Genomic DNA, 23,386 nt, shown 5'->3' with positions numbered 1-23,386 from the left:
TCTTCATCACAACTTATTGTGTTCTAGTAAAGTTGTGAAACTCTGCCTGCCACCCCCACACCTAGTTGCAAGACAAAACCTACATGGAAATGATATCATAAAGATGTTGCATAGCTCATGTAAGTCCTTTTGTTTAGGGTTTTTTTTTTAAGAGACTGCTGTATGCAAGTGTAACATCCCCTGTAAGTGGGTTCTTCTGGGAGATTTGCCTGGGTTAGGTCTCAGCCTTATTTCCTCACTGTTGCATGCATGCATCTGAATGATTCTGTCATGTTGTGATTTCTGCTGTTTCAATATGAGGTTGAAGTGCTACAAGAAAGCTAAGTGCTTTCTCCAGCTCAGCTATTTGTGGTGCTTGCTGTAAACTAGCAGGGGATACAGAGAAGAGCTTCTGTTCCTCTCACTTTAAGGAGACTGAATGTGTCTAGAAAGCCACGTTTACATTGCAAAGCAGCACGTAAAAGAGCTTTCCAAGGCAGAGAGATAGGCACCTCAGACTTCACTGCATGTGATCACAAATACTCAGCACGATGAGTAATATCAGTGGATCCACCCTTATTTTCTTCTTGGCAATATGGGCCCCTGTGTCTTAGACTTCCATTTGAAATAGGTTTTGAAGCTGGTTCATGAAACACCAAGCTTCATGGGAGCATCTCACTATGAGAATCATAGGGTGTACATTGATAAAGAATAAACCTCTCCATTGAGTAGCCTTTGCTGTGCTTTTTCTTTGGCTTGACAGCAATGCTGAGATATTGCTTTGTTCCATGAGCTATTGGGTCATCAGTGAATTTTTACTGGCAATTGCTGTCTCACTGACTTTTTATTGATCATTTAATTTCTGCCTCCAAACATGTGGGAGCAAATATTTTTCAGTCCTTTTAACCTTCTTAACTTTTCATTTGTGCTCTGCTTCCCACTCCCCTGTGGCCAGCCCAAAGCAAATAGGTGGACAAAAAGATTAATAGAAGCAAGGAGATGCCTTCCTCCTCTCAAGTGCCCTGTGGCTTGGAGACTGTTATTAATAGCTGAAGTAAAAAAGTGTTTCATAACCCTCTTCTTTCTCCTGCTTCCTTGCCAGTCCCCTTTCCTTGGTCCCTGGAGAGAAAGTGTGAGCTCATCACTTTCCAATGCAAATTGAGCTTTTGGTCTCATACTTGGATTCTTTTCTTATCATGGGTGGAATATTTATCTTCTGCCAGCTGGTGGCTTTAAGCAAGTTGCTATTTGCTGGGCTATCCAGAAAGCATGTGAGGAACAGGCCTGGCAAAAGCTGCTCAAGAACTTTATTTTTTCTCTACTCTGAAAATGTTGCTGTCCGCTCAGTGTGCACACATCTGCTGCACCTCTGTCTTTGCTCACACAGTGGTTGAAAAGAAAATTTAGACATTTTGGTGTGGAAACAGAAATTGAAATGTAGGTGTAACTGTCTGAAATCTGTGGAAGTTGCTCTGTGAAATCTGGTCACATAAAGCCCATACACAACACAGCTGTTGTGTGTCTGGAGATTCATTATCTTCAGGGATGGCTTCCTTTTCATGTGTGCACTGTATCTGATTTTTGCTGTATCTCTAGAGATCTAGTGCTAGTGGGACAGTACTGAAAGGGAGCTGGCAGGTTTCCATCCCAGATGACCTGGTAAGAATGAAAATGGCACACTGTTGTCTAATACCCCATTTCTGTATGGATAGTACAGCAAGGGGGGATGGTTGAAAAGATCCACCATGCTAAGTTTTTTACAAGACTGATTTACCAGCTGAGCATTGCCTAACAAGTTTGACTAAGCTAAAGGCTCTGAGAGAGTTTTTATTTGGAAGTTAAGTGAGATGAGCTGTAGAAGAAAACTGGAAAGAAAAAAGAGCATCATGGTCCTGCTTTTCACTCTGAAAAAAAAGTTTGCTCTCTTTTCTAGTGAGAATCTTTAAGCTGTTCTTTCTGTTAATGTATTTTCTGGGTATGTGCCATTTTGTGGACAAAATATTTATTTTACATCTCATCCTTTCAGTTGCTTTCTACCCAGTGAATACAGGCAAGCTTTTCCTTCAGATAAAACAGAGGATGCTGCAATCTTTGGAGTATGTTTTCCTGAAGTTCTGTGTTCATTGCATTTTTTGGTGATCAGTAAAGGCATCTACATGTAAAAAGCAAGTTTAAATAAGATTGTATATAGGAATATCCATTTTCCACTGGCAGCCTAACAGGCTGCACTGCAGACTTTCTGCGTTTTACCCCACAGGGAATCTATAGGTGTGTAATGTGCTTGTAAGTACATTTATAGTTACTCTTAAGTACAGTTAGAAAGTTGTTGTTTTCTAAAAAGTTTCATGTGGAAACTTTTTTTCTGAAGCAAAAAGCATGCAAGGGGACAGAACCACTTGTGAAACAGTCTATTGCTGCTGGTGGTTTCAGCTGAAAAAAACCTATGAAATTTAGAAAAATGCTGTAGAATTTTCAGAGTATGTTTTTCAGACTTTCAATTGAAACACAGTTTTTAAATTATTCTTTAAAGGCATCAGAATAAGTCAGAGATGAATAAAGTTTTGTGGCTGTACAAAACTTTTCCGTCTGGTGACCTGAATATTTTTTTTTTTTTTTTTTTTTTTTTTTTTTTTTTTTTTTTTTTTTTCCCCTTGTGCAATATGGCAGGGTTGAATTTAAAAGAAACAATTTGTGCTTAGGACCTAATGTTCATTTTATGTTTTTAAGAAGAGGATGTTACTTCAAAATGGCTCTGCTCTTGTACCATTAGTTGAATTTCCATCAGCACATCTTCTGATTTAACTTTATTTGTGAAGAATCTAATGAGCATCATCTCACAGCACATGGTGTTCTGAACCAAAGCATGGTAACTAGACATGATCAGGTGGTAATTTCCAAAAATGCTCTCCTGATCCATGTCACATGTTGCCATAGACATATTCATTGTCTCTCCCAATACGTGACCCTTGGGTCTCTCTGTGAATGGGAAAGGGCATTGGAGCAGATCCCTCTTTGATTTTACTCAGATATCCAGAAGGTGAGTAGAACCTGACTGTGCACCTCTATCCACGTGCAGGGGAGGCAAGTAGGGGCTGGCAATGAGTCTTAAACCCAACAGACAGAAACTCCACCTCATCAACTGAAGGGAGGCATCAGCCCAACTCCTTGACAGCTCAAAGCAAGCAGCAATGAGCACCAGGAGTTGTTTCACTTTATCTAGGACAAGTAGCAACAGGTCCTACTGGCAGATCAAGCTGAACCTCTGTGCAGGATAATGCCAGAGCCAGTTGGGAAGAAATGTCTTATATTCTAATAGTTTGGCCCATGCTGCAACTGAAAATCTATGTTGAGCTTCATTAATTAGAACATTGACTTCTATTTATGCTTATAAGTTAATGAATATTAACAAAACATGTTGATTAAGGCAATGATTCTTGAATATTCTTCCTAGATTTTTAGCCCTTTACTCTGAGGTATTGTATTATTCAAAATATTAATGTGACACCAAGGGAATTTCTGATTAGGTAACAGGGGCGTTCAGATGTTGGAATAGGTGCTCAAGGATATGCACCTCCATTCTTGGAGGTATTTAAAACTTGATTGGACAAGGCCCTGAGCAACATGAGCTATCTTTGGATATGATTTTAACTTTGAAGTTGTGCCTCTTTTGAGCAGGGTGTTGGGCTGGTTGACATCTAGAGATCCCTTTTAACATAAATAATTCTGCAGTTAATGCAGAAGAATAGTGTTCCTACATTTTTGGTATTAATCTATTTATAGATCTGGAAAAAATATGTAACCAGTACTTTCATGGTTAGTATTACTCCAGAAGTAACAAAATACTCCTGTTAAAGGTGTTGCAATATTTTCTAATAAGTATCTGATTTCATTAAAAAAAGTCATCCTGAGTTCATTAACTAGTCAGCATCTCTGATTGCATGATTGCAATCTGATTGCAATCTCTGATTGCAGTTATGTCATAGCAGCTGGTCAAAGTAGAACTTAATTTCTCCTTCTATCCTCCTCCAAGCTTTAATTTGACCAGTTAATTCATGCTCAAACTGCAAGTCTTGCCTATATTAAGGTGCCTCCAGATGAGTTTTGATGACTCATAGGAAATGATTAAAGTAACTGAGGGCAGCACATACATCTGAGGGTGATAATTCTGAAATGGCACCAGCCTGAATTGCCAGTGCTAGTTTGAAAGATGCAAAAATGTTCACATAAACAATGAACTTTTCTAGATGAGAGAAGACTTTTAAGACAATAGTAGATACATATGCCACATAGAGTTGCTTTTTGTAACCAAATCTTGGTCCTAACTATGATTGTAGCCTCTGGAAACCTTACTGAAATGTTATGCTAAGAAAAACAACCCACTATGAACTTCCTCTGCTCTACAGATTTTCTGAAGATAATATGAAACAATTAGAGGTTAAATGGCTAATCTACATCTTTGTTTGCTATGGAGATAGTCACCCAATGAGGGAATGGTAACCAAACCATGGAATTAAGGTAATCATTCATACTGAAGGCAGTCTCTCATAATGAAGAACAAATATATGTAGTGAGTGCAGTTTGCAAGCCAGAGGCTAAGATTTCTTTTACTAGGAAATGTTTGTGTAGTAATTCTCAAACAGATTTGTGAAAATTAGAACTAGCACAAAGGGTGAATTTTGTGGAATTGCTTACTACAAAACAGTTCATCCAGGGGTATCTGCAACACAGAAGAAGGAAAAGCTGCCTGGGGGTAGCAAAGGCTTGAATATCCACACCAATCTTTTCAGGGAAGCTCATAATATCAAAAGCTTTGATATGAAATGTAGTAGAACAAATACTAGTTTTACAGCTGGATCTTTCTTAGAAATCAATAGGCATACTATAAGAGAAGAATGGATACTCCCTGGTTCAGATCTCTGCATGTTACAGAATGCAAGGTGACTCTCAGTCCTAGCTTGTGGAGTCTGGAATGGCTACACCATAGTTCATCCAGAGTGAGTGAGCTGATGGCTCCCTGCATCTGAGTTTCCTGATTGCTCTAACCTAGGGACTGATGCAAAGAATCTTAGTGTGAGAGAAAATTTTATGTGTATCTGCAAGTCCTCTAGCTACTGAAGGCAACTTATTCACAGGCATTTGGTTAATCTGTAGTTGAACCTTTAAGGATGGCTCCACAATCTGCAACCCTGAGAGCTGAGGCAGGGGGCAAGTGTGGAATATTCTAGTCCTCAAGATAGGAGTACTCAACCCATGCAAGTAACTCTGCCATCTTGGGCTGGACGTGAAGTGATATTACTGTCACCCAACTGCTCTCACAGGTTACGAGTTTGATGAAAGACCATGTCAAGGACTACTTTCTGTTACCAGCTCTCAGATGGATTGGTCTGTATTATGCAGAATACTAAACCATACAATCACACTGACACTGTAAATTCATGAAACTTGGCAACCACCTCTGCAGAAGTCAAACTGACCAGGCCAAATGCCTCTGGCTGCTTTCGAGATCCAGAATTTACAATAGAAATAACCAATACCTTGGTGGCATTTTGAATTTCCATTCTATTTTTAAAATTAGCCATGGAAAAAACTGTGGCTTGGAGCAGTTTGAAAGAGTTTAAATATTATATTTAAGGGAGTGGTGGGGGCAAGATGGTGATCAAGAAATACTGGTCCAAAAGTTCTGAAAAAGTTGTGTGTTTACTTACCAGACAAATACATTCTGGACATCAGAACTATGACCTTAATTGATCTCAACCCTCTTCTGTTTAGAGTGGGATAATAGTTCAGTCATTCCCTGCATTACCAAACAGTTTAAGGCCTCTACTGAGATGGTGTTTACAGCTCCAGTAATGCAGTGGCAGCTGAACTAACATCTGGATTTTAGTTGGTAAAGTTCTGAAAATTGAACAGAAAAAAACCCAGGGTTTTCAGGTAGTATTTCTCCTGTGGCCCAGGTTAAAAGCTTTTCTTGTAATGGAGAGGAGAGGAAGTGTTACATGCTAAGGTGATAGTATGGAGCAATGATCAACAGATATGGGAAGGAAACTGAGCAGCTAAGTGAGTCAGTAAGAGGAGGTGCGTGTTTGCTGTGAATACTTAGCTGCTCAGAATGAAGCTATCTCTAGTTTCCTTATCTCAAATTTGTTTGTCATCTGACCTTTGCAGGAACAGGGGGTGGCCAGCCACAGTTAACAGCTACTGAATCCCCTGAACATCTGTGCTTGTGATGAAGGTATGGCAGAGGTTTGCTCTGCGTGGTTCTAGTTGCATCCTTCTGCTGATCCTTTTCTTAGCACTCTATTGGAAGATGTCAGCTACTTTTCTTTAGGATTTTCAGCAAGCATTTCCCTCTGGTCAGAGAAATATAGGCTATACTGCATCTGTCCCTGGAGCAGCTTTGTGGTGGTTTTTGTTTCTTGTGGCCAGCTATAACTCTTGCTATGGCAGCTCATAGCTAAAAAAAAAACCCACTCACTGCTTTGCTCTATAAATACCGTTCCCAGTTATGGGAGCAGACTGCAGAGCAAAGCTGCAGTTGCATTTGGTCTAAGTTTGTGCTGAAGGCTGGAGATGCTCCATGAATTGCAGTTACCCTATTGAGAGTATGGAAGGGAAAGCTTGCTTTGCTTCCTATCCCAAAGACTGGATTGAGCATAGCTAGTAATTCTTCTGAAGGTAAGGATTTTGTAGCATTTTTCTGAGAAGGCTTTCCAGCAGAGCAGTAGTTCTGATTCTTGATGCTTTTGCTCTCATAGGGACCTCCAGGACTTAGATCTTTGGGCATCTTGAACATTGTTCAAGATGTGTTCAAGTTGTTCTGTGTGGAACAACTAAGGAAACATCAGAAGTATGAAATCATCACTGCCTATAAACTCACCTTCTTCTAATTTTTCTTGCCAGGTCCAAGCAATTGAAGGTGTTTTTCTTAAGTTCAAAAGCTGATTGTCCCGTCTAGTTAGATATAGGCTGATGTAGTTGCATTGACTCAGCATAGTCACTCTCCTACACTTGTGAGAGTGGGTTTAAACAAGTGGTTCATGTTTAAATACCAAGCAATTACAAGTATTGTTGTTTTGGGCCATAAAAATCTTGAGTTTCTCAGTAAGATACTGCCTTCTGCTGAGTGGACACCATTGCTCCTTGGTGGAGCTGGCAGGGCTTCAATGCCCTGTGCACTGCCATGCCCAGTGCTGTACCATGCCCTATTTGCCCACCCTAGTTGGTCCCAAAGCTATTTTTGTGTGCTTAAGTCTCATTAGAGCCATGGGGAAGTAAGCATGAGCCCAAAATTATGGAAATGGTCAAGTGATGACCCAAATTCAGCCCATAATCTTTCTGCTTTAGACTTTGGCAATAAAAGTGATATTGAGCAACTTGCTGTGTTACCGCCAAAAGTATTTGCAGAATTAGAAATCTGATGGACCTTACTAGAAATTAGCCTTTTTGGTTCCAGAAAAGCTGCAAATAGAATAGGAGTTTTTCTCCCTTCCTTCTGTAAGCTTTTTTTTTTTATCTTGTCTCTGTGTCCCTTTCTACTATTCTATATAAATCTCTTGTTTGGACAGGTATCTGATAACTTAAAGATTAATTTCTGACAAATAAGCATTTGTTTTTTTCTTGCTGATGCTTCTAATCTCTAAAAGCAACCTAACAAAAGGGGATAGGAAAACCTATAAGAAGGCAAGGTTGTGATTTGGGGATTTTTTAAAGCTCTTTGCACACTAGCTGTCTCTTTATTTAAATACTATTCTTAGTTTGAAACTTTAATTCTGGGCGTACATTTGGTGCCCAGATGGTGCAGACTCACACAGAAGCCCATCATGCTGTCAGGGCAGGCGGATACATATGTAAATATTTTGCCTTTTTCCCCTATAATATTTGGCTTTGTCTAATCTAATTGCTGTCAAAGGCAGAATGTGAAGAATACTTGCAAGAAGCAAACAATGAGGACCTCAAATGTTTATACTGCACTAACTCTGGGAGATGCTGGTAGACTCTGATGTAATTAATAACTTGTGGGTTTTCTTCATGCTGTGAATCCATGGTCTATAATCTAAGTTCATGCCAAGTAGTATCTTACAACCCTTAGTAGAAACCTGTATTTGTAGTGGTTTAAAAGCCTTTTTTGCCCTGTGGAACTGTCAATATAAGGCTAATGGGTCTGCCTTTTCAGTTCAGGCTGGCAGTGTCCTCTACCTGCCTCCTTGTGTATAATGGTCTATATTATTTATATAATTCATTGCTTCATTTAATTTATTCTATTGAGTGCTCATCTTAATGTATTTTTAATACATAAAAGCATTTCCAGCATAGCTGCTTCTCTGACTAGTGGTAGCTAGTAACAAACAGCATCGCCAACAACATTAAGGATACCTATTTAGTTATCAAAGGTCTGAGCCAAAATAACATAATGTTAGTGGGAAAATGACTTCCATGGGCTTTGACTCTGACAGCTTAGTGAGAAGGTCTAATAAAGCCAGTGTTAGCTGAGAATGCTGGCAAAAGCAATGTAGGAAACCTGACTGGCTTTCATCAATACAAGAACAGTTATACAGTTACAGGTGCCTGATCAGATGTGAAATTTGGCTAGGCTATAATTCATGGAAAGCATCAGACTACACCAGACTTTCTTCTAAGGATGCTAACTATGCAGAGAGATGCCATGAGATCAGATGCTGGAGGGGCAATTATTGTACAGGAAGGAAAGTGTTTATAAAAGGAGATGTAATGATGTGACCGGAAGACTTCAGAAGCAGCACATGGTGCTTTTTTCCATGGAAATAGGTGAAATCCTGAGGAAAATACAGAGGGGGAAAAAAAATTACCCATTTCAACCATTGATACTGCCATCTGAGCCTCATTGTTCAGGGATGCCAATGAATTCTGTCCCTGAACCTGCTGTAAAAGTGTCTAGGTACCTTCAGGAGACAGTGTTGCTGGTCATGTGTCCCCCTGCTGTGGGGTGGAAAGGGTTAGTAAATTGTTCACTACCTATATGTATAATTTTTCTGCGTTGCTTTTTATTTAAGGGAAGATCAAAGTTATTTGCTTTGTGTATTTACTGAAGTATGGGCATTGAGTCATGCCCATGACTGCACAGAAAGCTAAGACATGAATTTATAGCTTCTATAAGTTAACTGTATGGCAGCTGCTAGCTCACAGTTCAGGGAAGACATGAAAGGAGGAGTAATTTGCCATACAGATATCTCATGGTGAAAGCAGGCACTGGCAGCTACTCCAGGGCCAGTCTGGAAGGTCCCTGGAATGTGTGAAAGATAAACTTCCCATATCAGAAGTTTGGATCTGAGCTTACGTGTAATGGACCAGGGAACGTGCTGGTTGTCACAGTGGGCAGGGATGGTAGGGATTGCTTTGCTCCTAGGCTTTGCTTTTGGTTGTCAAACCCATCTGGCCTGTAGCTGGCAGGACATGTTACATTCATTTAACCACACTTTTCTGCATTTTGCCTTTCCCAGGAGCAATTGAGCGGTGCTCATACATCAAGTACCACTACTCCTCAGCCACCATCCCCAAGAACCTTACGTACAACATCACCAAGACAATCCGCCAGGATGAGTGGCACGCCTTGCGTAAGTGTTGTTGCCTTTCTTCACCTTCTCCTCATGTGCAGACGGGAGGTGCTTCCTGATAAATGAGAGCAGAGGCTTTGAGTGACAGCCCGCTCAGAGCCCTCATCTCACATACAGTTTGTCTTTGCAGCAGACGGATCGATTTGTTCTTAGGACCTACATCTCTGTTTCTGCTGCTGACTGGAAATTCTGCTGAGGCATGAGAATGTGGCAGTGGGGAAAAGGCATTTGTATGCAGAGATTAATACTGTGTTAAATACAAAAATGAATAACAAAATCAATGCCCTATTTTTTAATTCAGTGGAATGCTCTGTACGTGAGCAGATTCTCATGCCATTGCTGCTGAGTTTCCTGCTTCCAGGAGAATTCATTGCTGGCATTTATTGTAGAATATGTCCCACTGCCAGCAGCTCCTGTGTGAGTGTGGCATCACTCTCCTTTGAAGATCTTGAAAGAGAATTGCTGCACCCTTTAAGGCACAATGCAGGAGCTTAGCCCTCAGTGATAATTGTAGCCAGTGGTCACCAACTTGTAATGCTTGCTGAAGTGACAAGATCTGACAGGGATGGGATTGCTTTGGGATGTACTGGCTGACCTTAAATTTTGTCTCTTTCTCATCTTGGAGATGGAAAAGGGTTTTCACTGATAAAATGCAAGAGGTAGAATTTCACAAGGAAGAATACCACTGCGACTGTTCTTGTTACTACATAGTTGTGGGGACTCATGAATGAATGTCCTGAGTGGCTCTGTTTTGGTGCAAGCAGTTAAATCTCCTTGAAGTTGGCAGTGGTTGAAGCAATACTGGTTCTGAATGAGAACCTTGAAAGGTGATAGTGAGCTTCTACTCTGTCAGTTTGAGAACTGTGCCAGACCTTTGGTGTTCCCATGGTTTTCAGTATGTTTCACTCCTCCCTTATGTGGTTCTTGCTTTGAGAGGGTCTTTCTAAGCTCAGAGGAGGAGAAGGTGCAATGCTATAATTTATTTCCTGCATGGGTGAGGTTCATTGATGCTTGTAGGCCTTCCTGGTACACTCTCGTAAAGAGTTAAGAACATTCTAGAGGGTCTTGCTAAATGCCTGTTGGGTTTTTTTTAATGTGTCAGTGTGGAGAAATACCTATTTTTATTGTGATATGATGAAAAAAAGGAATAATTGAACTTATTCCTCTTCACAGTTGGTAAGAGGCTGTTCTTGCAAAATACTGTTATGTTATTTTGTCCCTGAAATCAGAAGGTTCAGTTTGCTTCAAGTTTTCTCCTACCACCTGTCTTCTCTGCTGGCGTTAGTTTCATGTGGATGTAAAATGTAACAATGCTCATCTATTGGCAAAAACAAAAAAGTGCACTCACCACCCAAGAGTTCTTAGGGCAGTAGGAAGGAGCTTTGGTTTATGCTTTGTGTATGTGTGGTTTTGCTGCTGTTGTGAGTAACAATGAGCAACCATCTGCTGGGAATCTCACTGTTCAAAAATTATTTTCTAAAATTAATATTTATCTCAGCAATAGCTCAAATAAAGGGTTATACACCTGCTCATCTAAGGATCAGCAGGTGTTGAGTGTTGGTAGGGCGTTTGTCAGTCTCCAAAGGTGCAGTCTAGACACTGCTCACATATTTATGTATCTGGTGTGGTCTGAGGCACTCTCCAGGTAAGGCTGCTTGTCTCTTCCATGTAGAGGATATACTGAGTGTGCCTCGTATTTCTGACCCAAATTTTCTTGCCAGTTTCAGAAGTGAGATGTAGATAGAACTGGCATCTGCATCTACCTATCTGAAGACAGAGGAGTAGAGAAATACTTTGTTGAAACTCTCTTCTCCTGAGCAGTTGGTGCAACAGAGTGCTTTGATATATGGCGTAATCCCACTGGTGGTTCTGGAGGTCACTGCATTTAAGAATTAATTGAATATGACTATTTCCAGTCTAGAAACAGTAACCTGTTTTAAAAGACAAGGCCAATACCAATCTCTCAAACTGTGGTTTGGTTGAAGGGATTTTTCTCCCTTTGCATTGCAGTAGACCAAGCAGGATAGGTCTCTTCAGGAAGTCCCCATGATTTTAGCCCTCTGCCTTAGCAGCTGATCCTTCTCTATGCCTCTGGACTAGTTTCATCCAGGACACAGGTACTTTATCTCAACACTAGTCAATCTGATATTTCCAGGTTGACCTGGCCATTAATTTCTTCTGTATATTTTCCTGTTCATATCAGCAAGTGTTGTGACAAACAGCAAAAGAATCAGGGCCCAGGCCTGGCTATCTTCCTTCTCCTGCCATGGGTTATTTTTCAGACCTGTTGCATGAGATTGAGGGAAAAAATGTATCTCCTGAAAAAACACTGGGGCAAAATGGCTTCTTGGAGAACTTCAGAGGAACTGGAAAGGTGAAAGCAGAATATTTGGTCACCATAGTAAACAAAAATGTCTCTTCCAGGCTGAAGCCACTGTTACCATTTTCTGTATTTGTATTTGAGTCATGTATTTTCTTATGTATGGACAGTCAGCTGTGGTGCCTGTGAAAGAAATCCGTTGTTTTGTGTGTTCAGTGGGTTAGGGATCAGAGGAGAGAGGGCTCCCACCATGGTCTGCAAACTGCTCTTTTTGGACTGGTAGGCAAGACTGATGCTCCAGCAGTTTCTCTTGAATTGCAGGAGTGGGTGAGGGGACAGTTAATTTGAGCCTGAGGACCCCATGGCACCATTCAGCACACAAAGCAGATAGTCCTCTAGCTGTGCTGTTAGCTATGCTGGAAGAACCTGAGAGAGCAGTTGGTCTTACAGGAATGGTTGGAGCTGACTTTACCATTTTTGATTTTATCTTTTTTTCATTCTGTTTGACATTTTCAAGATGGAACCTTTGCTCCAAATTGATTGCCTATGGCAGTATGAGCTGGGGAAATAGGACTTGTCTTCACTGCAATCACTTCCTCTCAACTTTCTCTGGTTAAACAGGGATAGAGGGAAAGATGATTGTAGTATTGTCAGCTCTTGCTTGTCAGGAGATAAATGTTGATCTAATTAGACAAAACAAGACTCTATGTGAGCTGAGAGGGGAAGAGAGAAGCAGAGAAAAGCTGTGTCCAACAACTTTGAGCACGAGTAACTGTCTTTATGGAAGATGCTGACATAGTGATACGACTGAGTCACTATTAGGCATTTACCTTGTCACACTTTGACCCTGGCGTTGAGTGCAAAACCTGATAGCTGTGTTTTCTGAAAAAGGAGACCAGCATTGTTGATGCTCTTTGAAATGGAGGTGTATTATTGCAGTATAAAGCCAAGAAAATGTGAGCAGGTCTATATTTATTCACACATTGTTCCATGTGTTTTATGCTGTTCCTGTAGGTTCACTTTCATTATGCTACATATGTGTTCATAAAACATGGGAATGTGCTCATGGCAGGAGTTTGAGCTGTAGAATGTGGTGCAGGCATTTGGAGGGGTGGGAAGTGTTTTCAGGTGATAGAATAAGCATTTCAACTGGATGCTTGTGCTGTAAGGAAGCTGACAATAAAAGGGAGGCTATGTTGTGATGTTGAGGCTATGTTGATGTTAATTCTTCTTTTTCTTGTCCCAAAGTCTTCAGGAAACTGTTTTCTGATATGTTATGGCAAAGCAGTTGAAAGGCTGTGTTTGTAAAGAAAATGGCAGTACCTCCAAGGCAATGAAGGGACATGCTATATTCAGTTTAACATCTTCCAGGAGCTAACAAAGCTGTTCCTTTGTTCCTTAAAGCCAATGAGGGATAAGGCACTCAAAGCCCAGGGAGTGTTTAGTCTTTGTTGCTCTTTGGGGAACCACAAACACATGTTGGGTTGATGCTGTTCATCCCTGTTTGGCTTTGTGTGGGTGTGTTTGTTTTGTTCTATTTTTTTAGTAGGCTATAGGCAACCCAGACTCTATATTAATCTTACACTGCACCCTGAGAATTAACGTCCATGGAAAAGAGCCATCTTCTCTCCAAGGCAGACATAGAAACTACTGTGGCTTTAAAGTGCTGCAAACAAACAGGTTTCTGATGTGTGTTCTTGAAGAGTGAGATTTGTTTTTCTCTTAGAGAACAAGTGCAATGACTCCCTCTTCACTTTTTCTTGCCTTCGCAGCTGAAAATGGGACAATTGCTCCGTGGCACTTGGAGCCTTTGGCAGAACTCCCAGTGGTTTGTGTTATAGTGCGTGAAAGTCTCTACATCAGAAGAGAGATAAAAAAAATTTCTTCATTGTCTCCAAAAGCTCTTGTTTTGCTGATTCACACAGCCTATTGTGTGAGGTAGATAGTTGGGTCTAGAAGCTTTTTATTTTTCCTTCCTTCCTATATGTCACAAACCTGGTTTTCTAGTTTGGATGTAATACTGCCACAAAAGAGGGAATTTGTCCGTCTCTTCTTCAGATTGCTGTTGCCTCCTCAGCCTGTCTTCCACAGCAGCTGTGTTTTGTGTCCAGGAATGTGAAGAGTGCTGCATCTGGGCAGGAAGTGGCTGGAATTGCTATGGAAACTGATTTTTTCCTGCACAGCTTAGAAATTGTGTCACCAGACTGCTTTGGAGTGAACCAGTTCATGAACAGGTAGCTGATGCTTCCTGAGTGTTCAGAATTTCCTAGGCTTTTTGAAAATACTCCTTGCCTGGCACTGTGGGATCTCCTTTACCTGTCTTCTACCCCCATGTTTCTACTGCAGGACCACAGGACATGGACTCTGAATTTAAAGTATCAGTGAGGAGAGCTGCATTGTCAGAACAACAATCATAATGCTTTGTATTGCAATGATAACATTCATCTGCACTCTGGAACTGCAGCACTCCTGTGCTTATGGTGGTCTAAAAGCCATTTGCATAAAAAATGAATTCTAAAGTCAAAAGTAATAGCCTGGCACATTTTGAGAAGAGCAAGTATTGGAGGAAATTAATAATTTCTACAGGGTGTACAGAGTGGTAATATTTTAATTCATACATCATCTATGCTGAAAGTTGAGTGGATTTTATTGGCCTTAATGCTCTGAATTTTGCAGGAGCCTGCAAAGCACTCAAGTACTTCCTTTATAAACAGTAAAACTACTGGAAAAAACATCCAGCAACAATTAACAGTCAGAAAAATGTCTGTAGTTCAAATTCTTGAAATGTCCAGACTTCTAATTTCTACAGACTTCCCAAGCCTTCTCATTCCATGAAACAGGAAGTTGAGATTTGCACAGAAGCTCAATTGATAGCTTGACGATGCCTTGGTAACATCAGCAAGCTTATGGACTTGGCCCCATCTGCTATTATAAGTAACAATAAATATTGAATAATTACATTTTTAATAAGGGTCTACCCCAGAAATTTTTTGTCTTTATTTTTTTTCACGGGTACTACTGAAAACAGTATTGAAGTAAATAGGCAACATCCCACTTTTCTTGCTCCTTTCTTTCATTGTCTCCTCTATGTGCCTCTACATGGAAATCCTGTTTCATTTTTAATTAGCTATCTGGGCCCCCAGATGGAAGCACACCCTGAAGTATAGCCCCGTCCTGCTGGTCAGTGCCATTTGGTATGATGTCATTCCTTAGTGCATTGGTTATGACAACAGACGGGGCAGCCATCCCAGAGGTTAGTCAGGCAGCAGGTGCTCACATGCCTGGAGGTCTTGTGTTGTTGGATCTTCATTGCATTCATTGTTCCCACAGCTAATGACCAGGTGGTAGTGACAGATCTTCTCATTTCCCCCCTCTCTCTGCTGTAAGGTTTTCTTCATATCCTGCTATTTCAAGCTAAGATAAATTTTTTTTTGGCATTGTAGTCTAAGACCTATTTTGAAATCTGTAAGGGATTTTATTGCCTTCTGCTAGGTTTCATCTTAGGATCTGCTAATATGCCTGTGACCTTAATACCTACACTGATGAATAACTTTCCCAACTGCATACTACTTTTTATTTGCTTCTTAGAGGCAGAAGAGTAGGGATGGGGTAAGGGAGGAGGTCAGTAGACCCTTCAGTCCTGAGCTGACAGTGGTGCCTGAATAGCAAATATAGACAAGATTTGGGAAGGGAGAAAATGAGGACAGGGAAAAGGGGTAAAACAGTGCTGGAGAGCTGGAAGAGGTAAAATGAGGGATTACTAAGCATTGCAATTGGGAAAATGGTTGGAGTGGTGGATTGCAACAATTTTAGAGAGAAGGTGCAAAAATGGTCAAATTCTGTGTTGGAGTGAAGTGGGGAACAAACAGGAAAGTGTAGGATCCCCTCCAAAGCCCTGTTCAAAGGGCACAAGTCAGAGGTCTTACTGTAGATCTACTGCTAATGCAGCTGTGAAACACTGGTAGAGGGGAGGTCTCATCCTGCTCCCTCAGCCAGCAGGTTCTTCCCCAGCTCACATAATGGGGCTCACAGGTAAATCAGGATAGTCTTATTCTGCTGATGACCCTCTTGCCACTCTTCTGAATCAGTAAGAAACCCCACAGTAGAATTTCTGGGTTTGCAATTTGTTGTTTGCTTAAAGTTCACTTGAAATCAAATGAGTGCTTTTAAGGTTGCAAATACAAGCATGTAAGGTTAGGAGATGACCCAGTTTGGGCTGCATACTTGGCCTTAGTTTCTCTCCTCTAAGCACACTCACTATTGAGTCTTTAATAACTGTAATCACATACTCTTGCCTTGTTCCATACATCTGGGATATTCTGTTTCCATTCAATGATGCCTTTGTTTGGTTTCTTTTTCATTGCTAAATGTGTGGTTGTTGGCCTTTTTAATTGAAGATCATACAACTCCTGATCCTATGATGGAGTTAACCACTTCATGGATTTTGTCACATTTCTAGTCATTGAATTGAAGAAGGGCATGTAAATATAAATATATTAATATCTAATAACAGTTTGTGGTTGGCTATAATTTTCATTTTAGGCCTGACAATGAAAGATAACTTGTTTGGGTTTTTGGGTGTCCAGTTGGACATAAAGAAATCTTGAGTTTTACATATTTCCACAGCACAGCTCCCATTAACTTTCAGAGTAACTATAAGAGCTCCACACTATGTATCAAGCTTCAAATGGCCACCCAAATCACATTGGGTTGGCATAAATGAGGAAAACACATCTAGGGAACATGTCTTAAGAAATTTCTTGGACTGACTTATCACCAAGGAGTTTTAGGCTAAATGAAGAGAAAAGCGCTTGTGTGAGAGGAAGGAGGAGGTGTGGCCATCTGACTGATCTCTGCTCTGATTGCTCTTTGCTGAACAGCTTCTTGTCTTCTCCCCTTTCACACTGACCTTTCAAAGGGTCTGACCCTTTCAATTCCTGTATTTCCTAGCTTTGGCATGCTTGGCTTGGTAACCTTAATGTTGATAGGTTTTGGATTTTTTTGTTTTGTTTGTTATATTTGTAAGTTTAGGCACTTCAATTCACTGTGGTTTAGGTGATGTTTTGCATTGTCTTACACTGTTATACAAGAAAAAAGACAATTTTATCTTCACTGTTGAAGAGAGTATTAAGGTACTTACAGAGCTGTTCTGAGTGCAGGAAAATGGAGAGCAAACCCCCTCCAGTCTCACTAGTGATTTTTTGAGAAGAAGTATTAGATACTTTTTGCCTGTTGCAGTGTGGAGATGTTGACAGGTAAAACATACCATTGCTAATAATTTCTAGTCATTCAGCCAGTCAAAATATAGCTTTATTAATATGCATACAGAGCTGTCTGTTTCCCTTCTCTCCCTCTTGAGAGACACAGAGGGGGAGACATGGGCGTTCTTCTGTCTCTTGGCTAATCAAGAATGATGCCTTGTGCATTCTTAGGGTGAGAGAAGAGGAAAGAACAAACAGGAGGCTCTAATGGGTCTCATCCATCTGACTTCTATAATTTTTGATTTATATACCAATTTAAGGCCTGGTTTATGATGATTTATGTCCCAGTTTGTTTATACCCCGGTCTGATGCCCCACCCCACAATGTTAGTGAAATGAAATCCTGGCTGTTAAATATTTCAAGGTGATTACATGCCACATACAGAGTTACTAATGACGAGTTAAGTGCTTCCTTATTTCAGTGCAAGAAGATAGACATAAGTGGAACATTTTGGAAATGAGTTTAGTGTGATTTGTTCACAAAGCCATGCACCATCCACAAGGAAACATCATAGCAGCCAGTGTGAGAGAGGGGGCAAGAGACTTTGAATCAAACAACCTGGCCTTGACCTGACAGAAATTGCAGGCTGAAACATGGTGAGTTTTATATGTCAATAGCTACTAGGCAGTGGTTGCCATTTTAATTACTGTTGTGCAGAGATGCTCTTTGGGCATTGAAGTACAGAATAAATCCAAACCTTATGTACAATCAGGACATTCTCCTGCTTTGAAAAAATATAAAATGTGTCAATATTAATATACAGAAACCATAATGCAGTTTTACTTCCTCAGATTTTTAGTGTTTACTGAGTCATTGTGATTTTGGCCCTGTTGTCAGAGCCAAATGTGGTTCTGGTCCATGAAGACCAGATGAAGCTGAGGATTTGTCTAGGGGCCCATCCCAAGACTCCTTAATTGGCTGGGTGAATCACAGTTTAGCTGTTCAATTATTCCCTACCCACCTCCAGGAACTGATTGCACAGTTGGTGGGGGAATAAGAAATCAGGAATATAAATCAACTGCAGGTATCTCCTGTGGGAATTCAGAGTTCAGTCTGGCAAATCTCATCTGGCTGCTCTGGATGTAAGGTTATACTTAATGGAGCTTGAGCCTGCATGTCCCTCTGCATCACTGGAATTATGACAGCTAATTTGAGTCTGTCTGCCACTGGTGTGTGCAATTGATCAATATCTCTTTCATAAATACAAACTCTCCCTCATCTCTGCCTTCATCAGCTTTGTCTTTTCTGGCTTGCCCTTTGCATCCTTGTGTATTTTGTGGTTTTTCCCCCCCAAACTTGATTCTCACCTACATATTCTCAGAGAGGAAAATCAATGGAAGAATATCAGTTGCTCACCTAAGAGGGGCTTCTTTGCCATACATAACTAAGGTTATAAATAATTCAGTAGGGTCCCTGTCTTGTCTTTCCTCCCATAAGATTGGGTTTATTAAAATTTTATGGGAGAGGACATGGAGGTAGCTGAATTACTGGCTTAATCTGATACAATCTTCAGCAATGCATTAGTTCAGTACCAGCTGCTCTTTACTCATCATCACAGACACACACTAAATCAGTCCTCCTTGTAGAATCCATTTTGCAGCATGTTATAATCATGTATTTGAGCATGAAGTAATGCCATTCCTTATAACTTGCTTTCATGCCTGATGGTGTTGCCAAGGGAAGAAAAGTGTTAAACTGGCAAGGCTTAATCTTTTTTATTTCACTGAGGAATTCAGTAGAGGTATGAATCCATATAGAGAAATATCCTAATCAGAAGGGACCTATAGGCTGGGGACTAAGAGTTTGGTTTGGCTTATATTCATACAAAAATACTAATTCTACTGAAACAAGAACAGATATTCTAAGATGGAAAATGGTGTGAAATCAGCATCTGAGTACTAAATACTCAAGAGATATCAGGAAAAGAAAATGACTTTTTGGCATTTCAATGAAAATGGACAGATCCCACAATTAAACTTTTCTGTTAATTATGCTACTGATGGTGTATAGTGCACCTTCCATCCTAGCATCTTGAAATACTCAAAAAATGGTTTTCACTGATTATCCTTTGGATTTAAACAAGGTGCCAAAGGAGGAAGACAACCTAAGCGCACCCATTTCACAGAAGGAGTTAGAGAAGTGAATTAACTTGCTAAATGTCATGTGGAGAGTGAGTGGGAGAGCCAGAAACAGAACTCAGGTCTTTGGATTCCCACTACTGTAAGTGCTAGACAATGCTGTGTCCTGTCGTGCCAGGGATTATGCAGCCTATCTCCTAGAAAAGCCTTGCAAAACTAAATATCAAGAATGTTTTTCCTAAAGATAGTAAAAAAAAAAAAAATTCAAATGAAAGCTCACTGGCCAAAACCAGAATCCAAACGGATGTATCCATTTTTGCCTAGGAAAAATAGCAAAACCACCTTCAAAAGTTGCTAGCAGGTTAGATATAACAAAGTGGGGGTTCCTCAGAACCTGTTAAAACCCAGGTCCTTGGAGACACAAGGGTGAGGAACAAAGATCAAAGGTTGTCCGTTACAGTATGTGTAGGTGCTGTGAATTTTCTGCCATGTATATGTTGCACTCTACAGAAGTGTCTTTTATGACAACAGATACAGCACAAATAACTTACTGGTACTTGGTTTTACCTGCAAGTAATCTTAACCATAGTTTAATTTGAGAAATAATCAAATCAGTGCATTTTGAGAAATAATAATTATCAGTCCTATTACAGAGTCATAGAATCTGAAAGCAATGCATGCTGACAGGATAACTCTAGGCATATGATGCAAAAATGGCCTTTCTGATATAGCCTGGGCAGAACCTGTTATGGGTGACAAATCCTCTTTGGCTGGTAGATTGGCCACAGCCAGCTCTGCTCCTCTTCCCAAAATGGCATGGGTCAGGAAATGATTAATTGACAAGGTTAGTCCTGACTATGATTACTGCCTATGAACCATCTGCTGCCAGAGGGTGCATTAGAGCTACCTGTGATTTATTCCACATAAACCTAGGCTGAACCGGTTTTTGGCTTGTTTCAGGAATATCTTCATCCTTCATGAAACCCAGTGTACCAGGACCTATGTGTTGGTTAGTTCTGCTGTTTTTTCATTGATGTTTAGGTCTTTACATTAAAACAGGATTTTTTATTCCACAGATAAGCCTTGGTTCTGACAACCATTTGCTGAGGCACCATTCCTCTGTACTGACTTCAGCTGATGAAGTAGTAAAGTCCATGGTGTCATCCCTTCCACAGAGGACCAGATATTTCATGTGAAAGTAATTGAGAATGAAAAGCTTTTGTAACAAGATACCAGGCAGAGAAATGCAAGAAAAAAACCCTTGATATAGCAACAGGATTAGTATTTCAGACTGTCTGCCCAGTTTTCCAGCAGGAATCAATGGTTCTCTGAAAAGCTGAATTGACAGCTCCTCTAGGTGAAGCTTTTTAACAAGACAAAGGGTTGCACGGACAGGAGCACTTTGAAAATCTGTGTGATGCATGGATGGATTCGATAATTTGATGTATCTCTTTGGCTGCTAGTTCATAGGATTTCCTGATTAACAGTTCTGGCATTGGCTTTCAATGGGAACCAATTCTTTATGCAAGTAAGAGCAGAATTCCAGAGGTAAATGAATCCCTGCTTTTTGGCAGTCAGATAACAAGTACAGGGTAAGGATATTTGTGGTTTTTTATCACAACTGTGGGAGCTTCAGTATTTTACAAGCCAGAGAAGAGAGGCCATTTGTCACTGGCTTGTTGGATTCATGATGAGTGTTTTGCTGTCCTTTCCTCATAGACCAGGTGAGTTGATCTGTTACTGTACCAAAGCAGTGCTTAGAGAAGGCATAGTAAATATTGTTGTAGGGCTAAGACCTGGTAGGAAGATCTAGGAGGCTCCTAAACCTCCTGGTGCAGTCGTCAGACGATGCTTTGACTGAGAGAGGGACCATGGAGAGCCAATCGCCAGGTAGTGATGGCCTGTAAGAATTGCACACCTGTCTATGAAGTTGGCAGAAGGAACATCAGGGAGGACATGGATAGGATGCTCACGTGGTGCCAAGTTATCTACAGAGGGCTGTGGTCCACACAGCAATCTTGTTTTGGTGGGATTGAGGGGAGCTAGTTTGGGGACAGAAAGCCATCTGCTTTGACAGCTGCCTTCATTTTGATGTTGCTAGAAAGGGAAAAACATCTGGTAGTAGCTGCTTAGTGGTATGGTTGGCAGTTGGAAGGGTACTGCTGCTTTCCAAGTCTTTTATTCCTGTGCTAGGTATGAGTAAACATTCTCTGGTGTAGGAGCAGGAATATTACAGCCTTGGCGAGTGGTGAGTGCAGAGAGGAACTCTTTGTATGCTTGGGAGGCTCTGTGTGTTTTTTGGTTTGTTTTTTTTTTCTGAGAGCTGAGGGTGCCATTGGATGAGCTTTTAGTGGTGCCTTTAAGAATATGAACAAGGGAGCTAAGGTGGTGTGTGTAAACACCTGGGGAGAAGCTAAAAGAGAAAACAGAGCATAATGGAAAAGCTGCTGGGGGAAAAGAAAAAGTGATGCCTAGATGCTCTTCTGTGTATAGAGAGAACTTTTCTGTTTATTATTCAGTGGTGTGGATGCGTTAGATTTATATGAAAAATCAAACAAATTCCTGGCAGTGCTGAGACAATAACCAGGAGCTGTTGCCTCTGTCACTTTCCTTTTGTAGCAAAGTCTGATGGTGAATCAGACTGGCATGAGTTTGCCATTGCTCACTCATTACTTTTTGAAATTTACTTCTGGTTTTTTTGTGTGTGTCAAGCTCTTGGCACAACACTGATAAGCAACAGAAAGATGGAGCCTTTCCACAGATCAATAGAGATCAATCTCTTAATTTTGACTGAATGACAAAACAAAACCAGCTATTAAATTGTGTTTTTACTTTTTTTAACACCTGCTAGCTGATAGCTAGCAGGCAGCTCCCAAAACCAAAGTACCAAGGGACGTAGAAGAGAGCTCTTGCCTGCACTTTTTTTATACTGACTCCCTCAGAGGTATGGGGTCTGTTTGTACAGACCTGAGGATTACACAACAGGTAAATGTGCCTTGAGGCATTAGTGTGTAAAATTCAAACTGTTTGGCTTGGTTTGTTATTTTGTTATTGACTGGTCCATTACACTGGCTGCAATGCCACAGAGCTTTGGGCATGAGGCCTCAGCATCCCAGGGAAGAGCTGCAGGTAATGTGAAGATGGGGCTGTACTTGGTGTTAGCCAACATCCATGGGGTTCATTGGTACCAGATCACATGTAGCTGTCCAGTAATACATCACGTCTGGTTCCCTGACTTACAGAGAAGGCTGGGAAGTGGGATGATGAGTTCATTTGGGTGTCATTAGAACTTTCAATCAACCATGTGGGATGTTGTCGCACCAGTGCATTTACCCCAACAAGTCTTAGGGGTATGGTTTGAGGGCAGTGTGTGAGACTCACTGCCCTTGTTTCCTGACCAAGTGCTGTGTAATGAAAATCTTGCTCACTGTTACATTCAAGTATCAAAACAGAGGTCTTGGTGAAGTATTTTGAAAATCTGTCAGTACACAGAATGGTGAAAAAATTGGTTTTGGTAGTTGTTCTGACTACTTAGAGCACCAAAGTATAAAAACTTTATTGTAGACACTACTGTATATACCCATCTGAATGTGGATGTCAGGGGTGGATATGCAACAAATGGCACAGGATAGTAAGTAGTGTGAAATATTGCTGCTAGTAACTATCAATAGCTGACAGTTGAATCCTTGTGCGGTTTTTTATGAAGGAACAGAAATCAGATATTTCAGTTGTCCTGAATTTACTGTATTTTGTTTCTCTTCCTACAATGCTGGCCTCATCAGTAAAAGTGAGATGTTTTTGAGCATGGCTGCTCAAAAGCCATGGGCCTCTGGTGTGAATGAACAGGCAGAAGGAACAGAACATTGCCTCCTGCAATGAGTTTTCTCTTTATTTGGGGGTGCGTGTGGGGAAAGGCTGAAATGATGTATTGCTCATGAAAGCAAGAGACAGAGCCCCAGCTAAACCCAGGCATACTGCAGGCAATTACTGGGCACGTTTCCCAGTTACCACCATGCTGCTGCCCTTAATTGCCATGTACAAACTGTTGCTCTAGCAAGAGCTGATCCTTTGTTGGTGCAGAACTCTATCTTGACTTTAGACAGCTTTGCTACTATGTCTCAAGCCTTCTCCTGCAGTATTGCCCTGCCATTCCCAAAA

The 23,386-nt window shown here is 40.8% G+C and overlaps 1 protein-coding gene across 1 annotated transcript in view; it reads left to right on the top strand.

Moving 5' to 3' along the window:
* The window catches only part of TMEM178B (transmembrane protein 178B), a 205,413-nt gene that overhangs the window by 46,996 nt on the left and 135,031 nt on the right, over positions 1–23,386 (top strand). Inside the window, exon 2 of the mRNA XM_053943069.1 lies at positions 9,456–9,569. Coding sequence (XP_053799044.1) covers positions 9,456–9,569 — 114 coding nt within the window. The remainder of the gene's footprint in view (positions 1–9,455; positions 9,570–23,386) is intronic.

This window comes from Vidua chalybeata, chromosome 5, assembly GCF_026979565.1.
Source record: "Vidua chalybeata isolate OUT-0048 chromosome 5, bVidCha1 merged haplotype, whole genome shotgun sequence".
Taxonomy (NCBI): Eukaryota; Metazoa; Chordata; class Aves; order Passeriformes; family Viduidae; genus Vidua; species Vidua chalybeata.
Note: the sequence above shows the minus strand (reverse complement) of the source record. Positions and strands in the feature narration are given on the sequence as shown.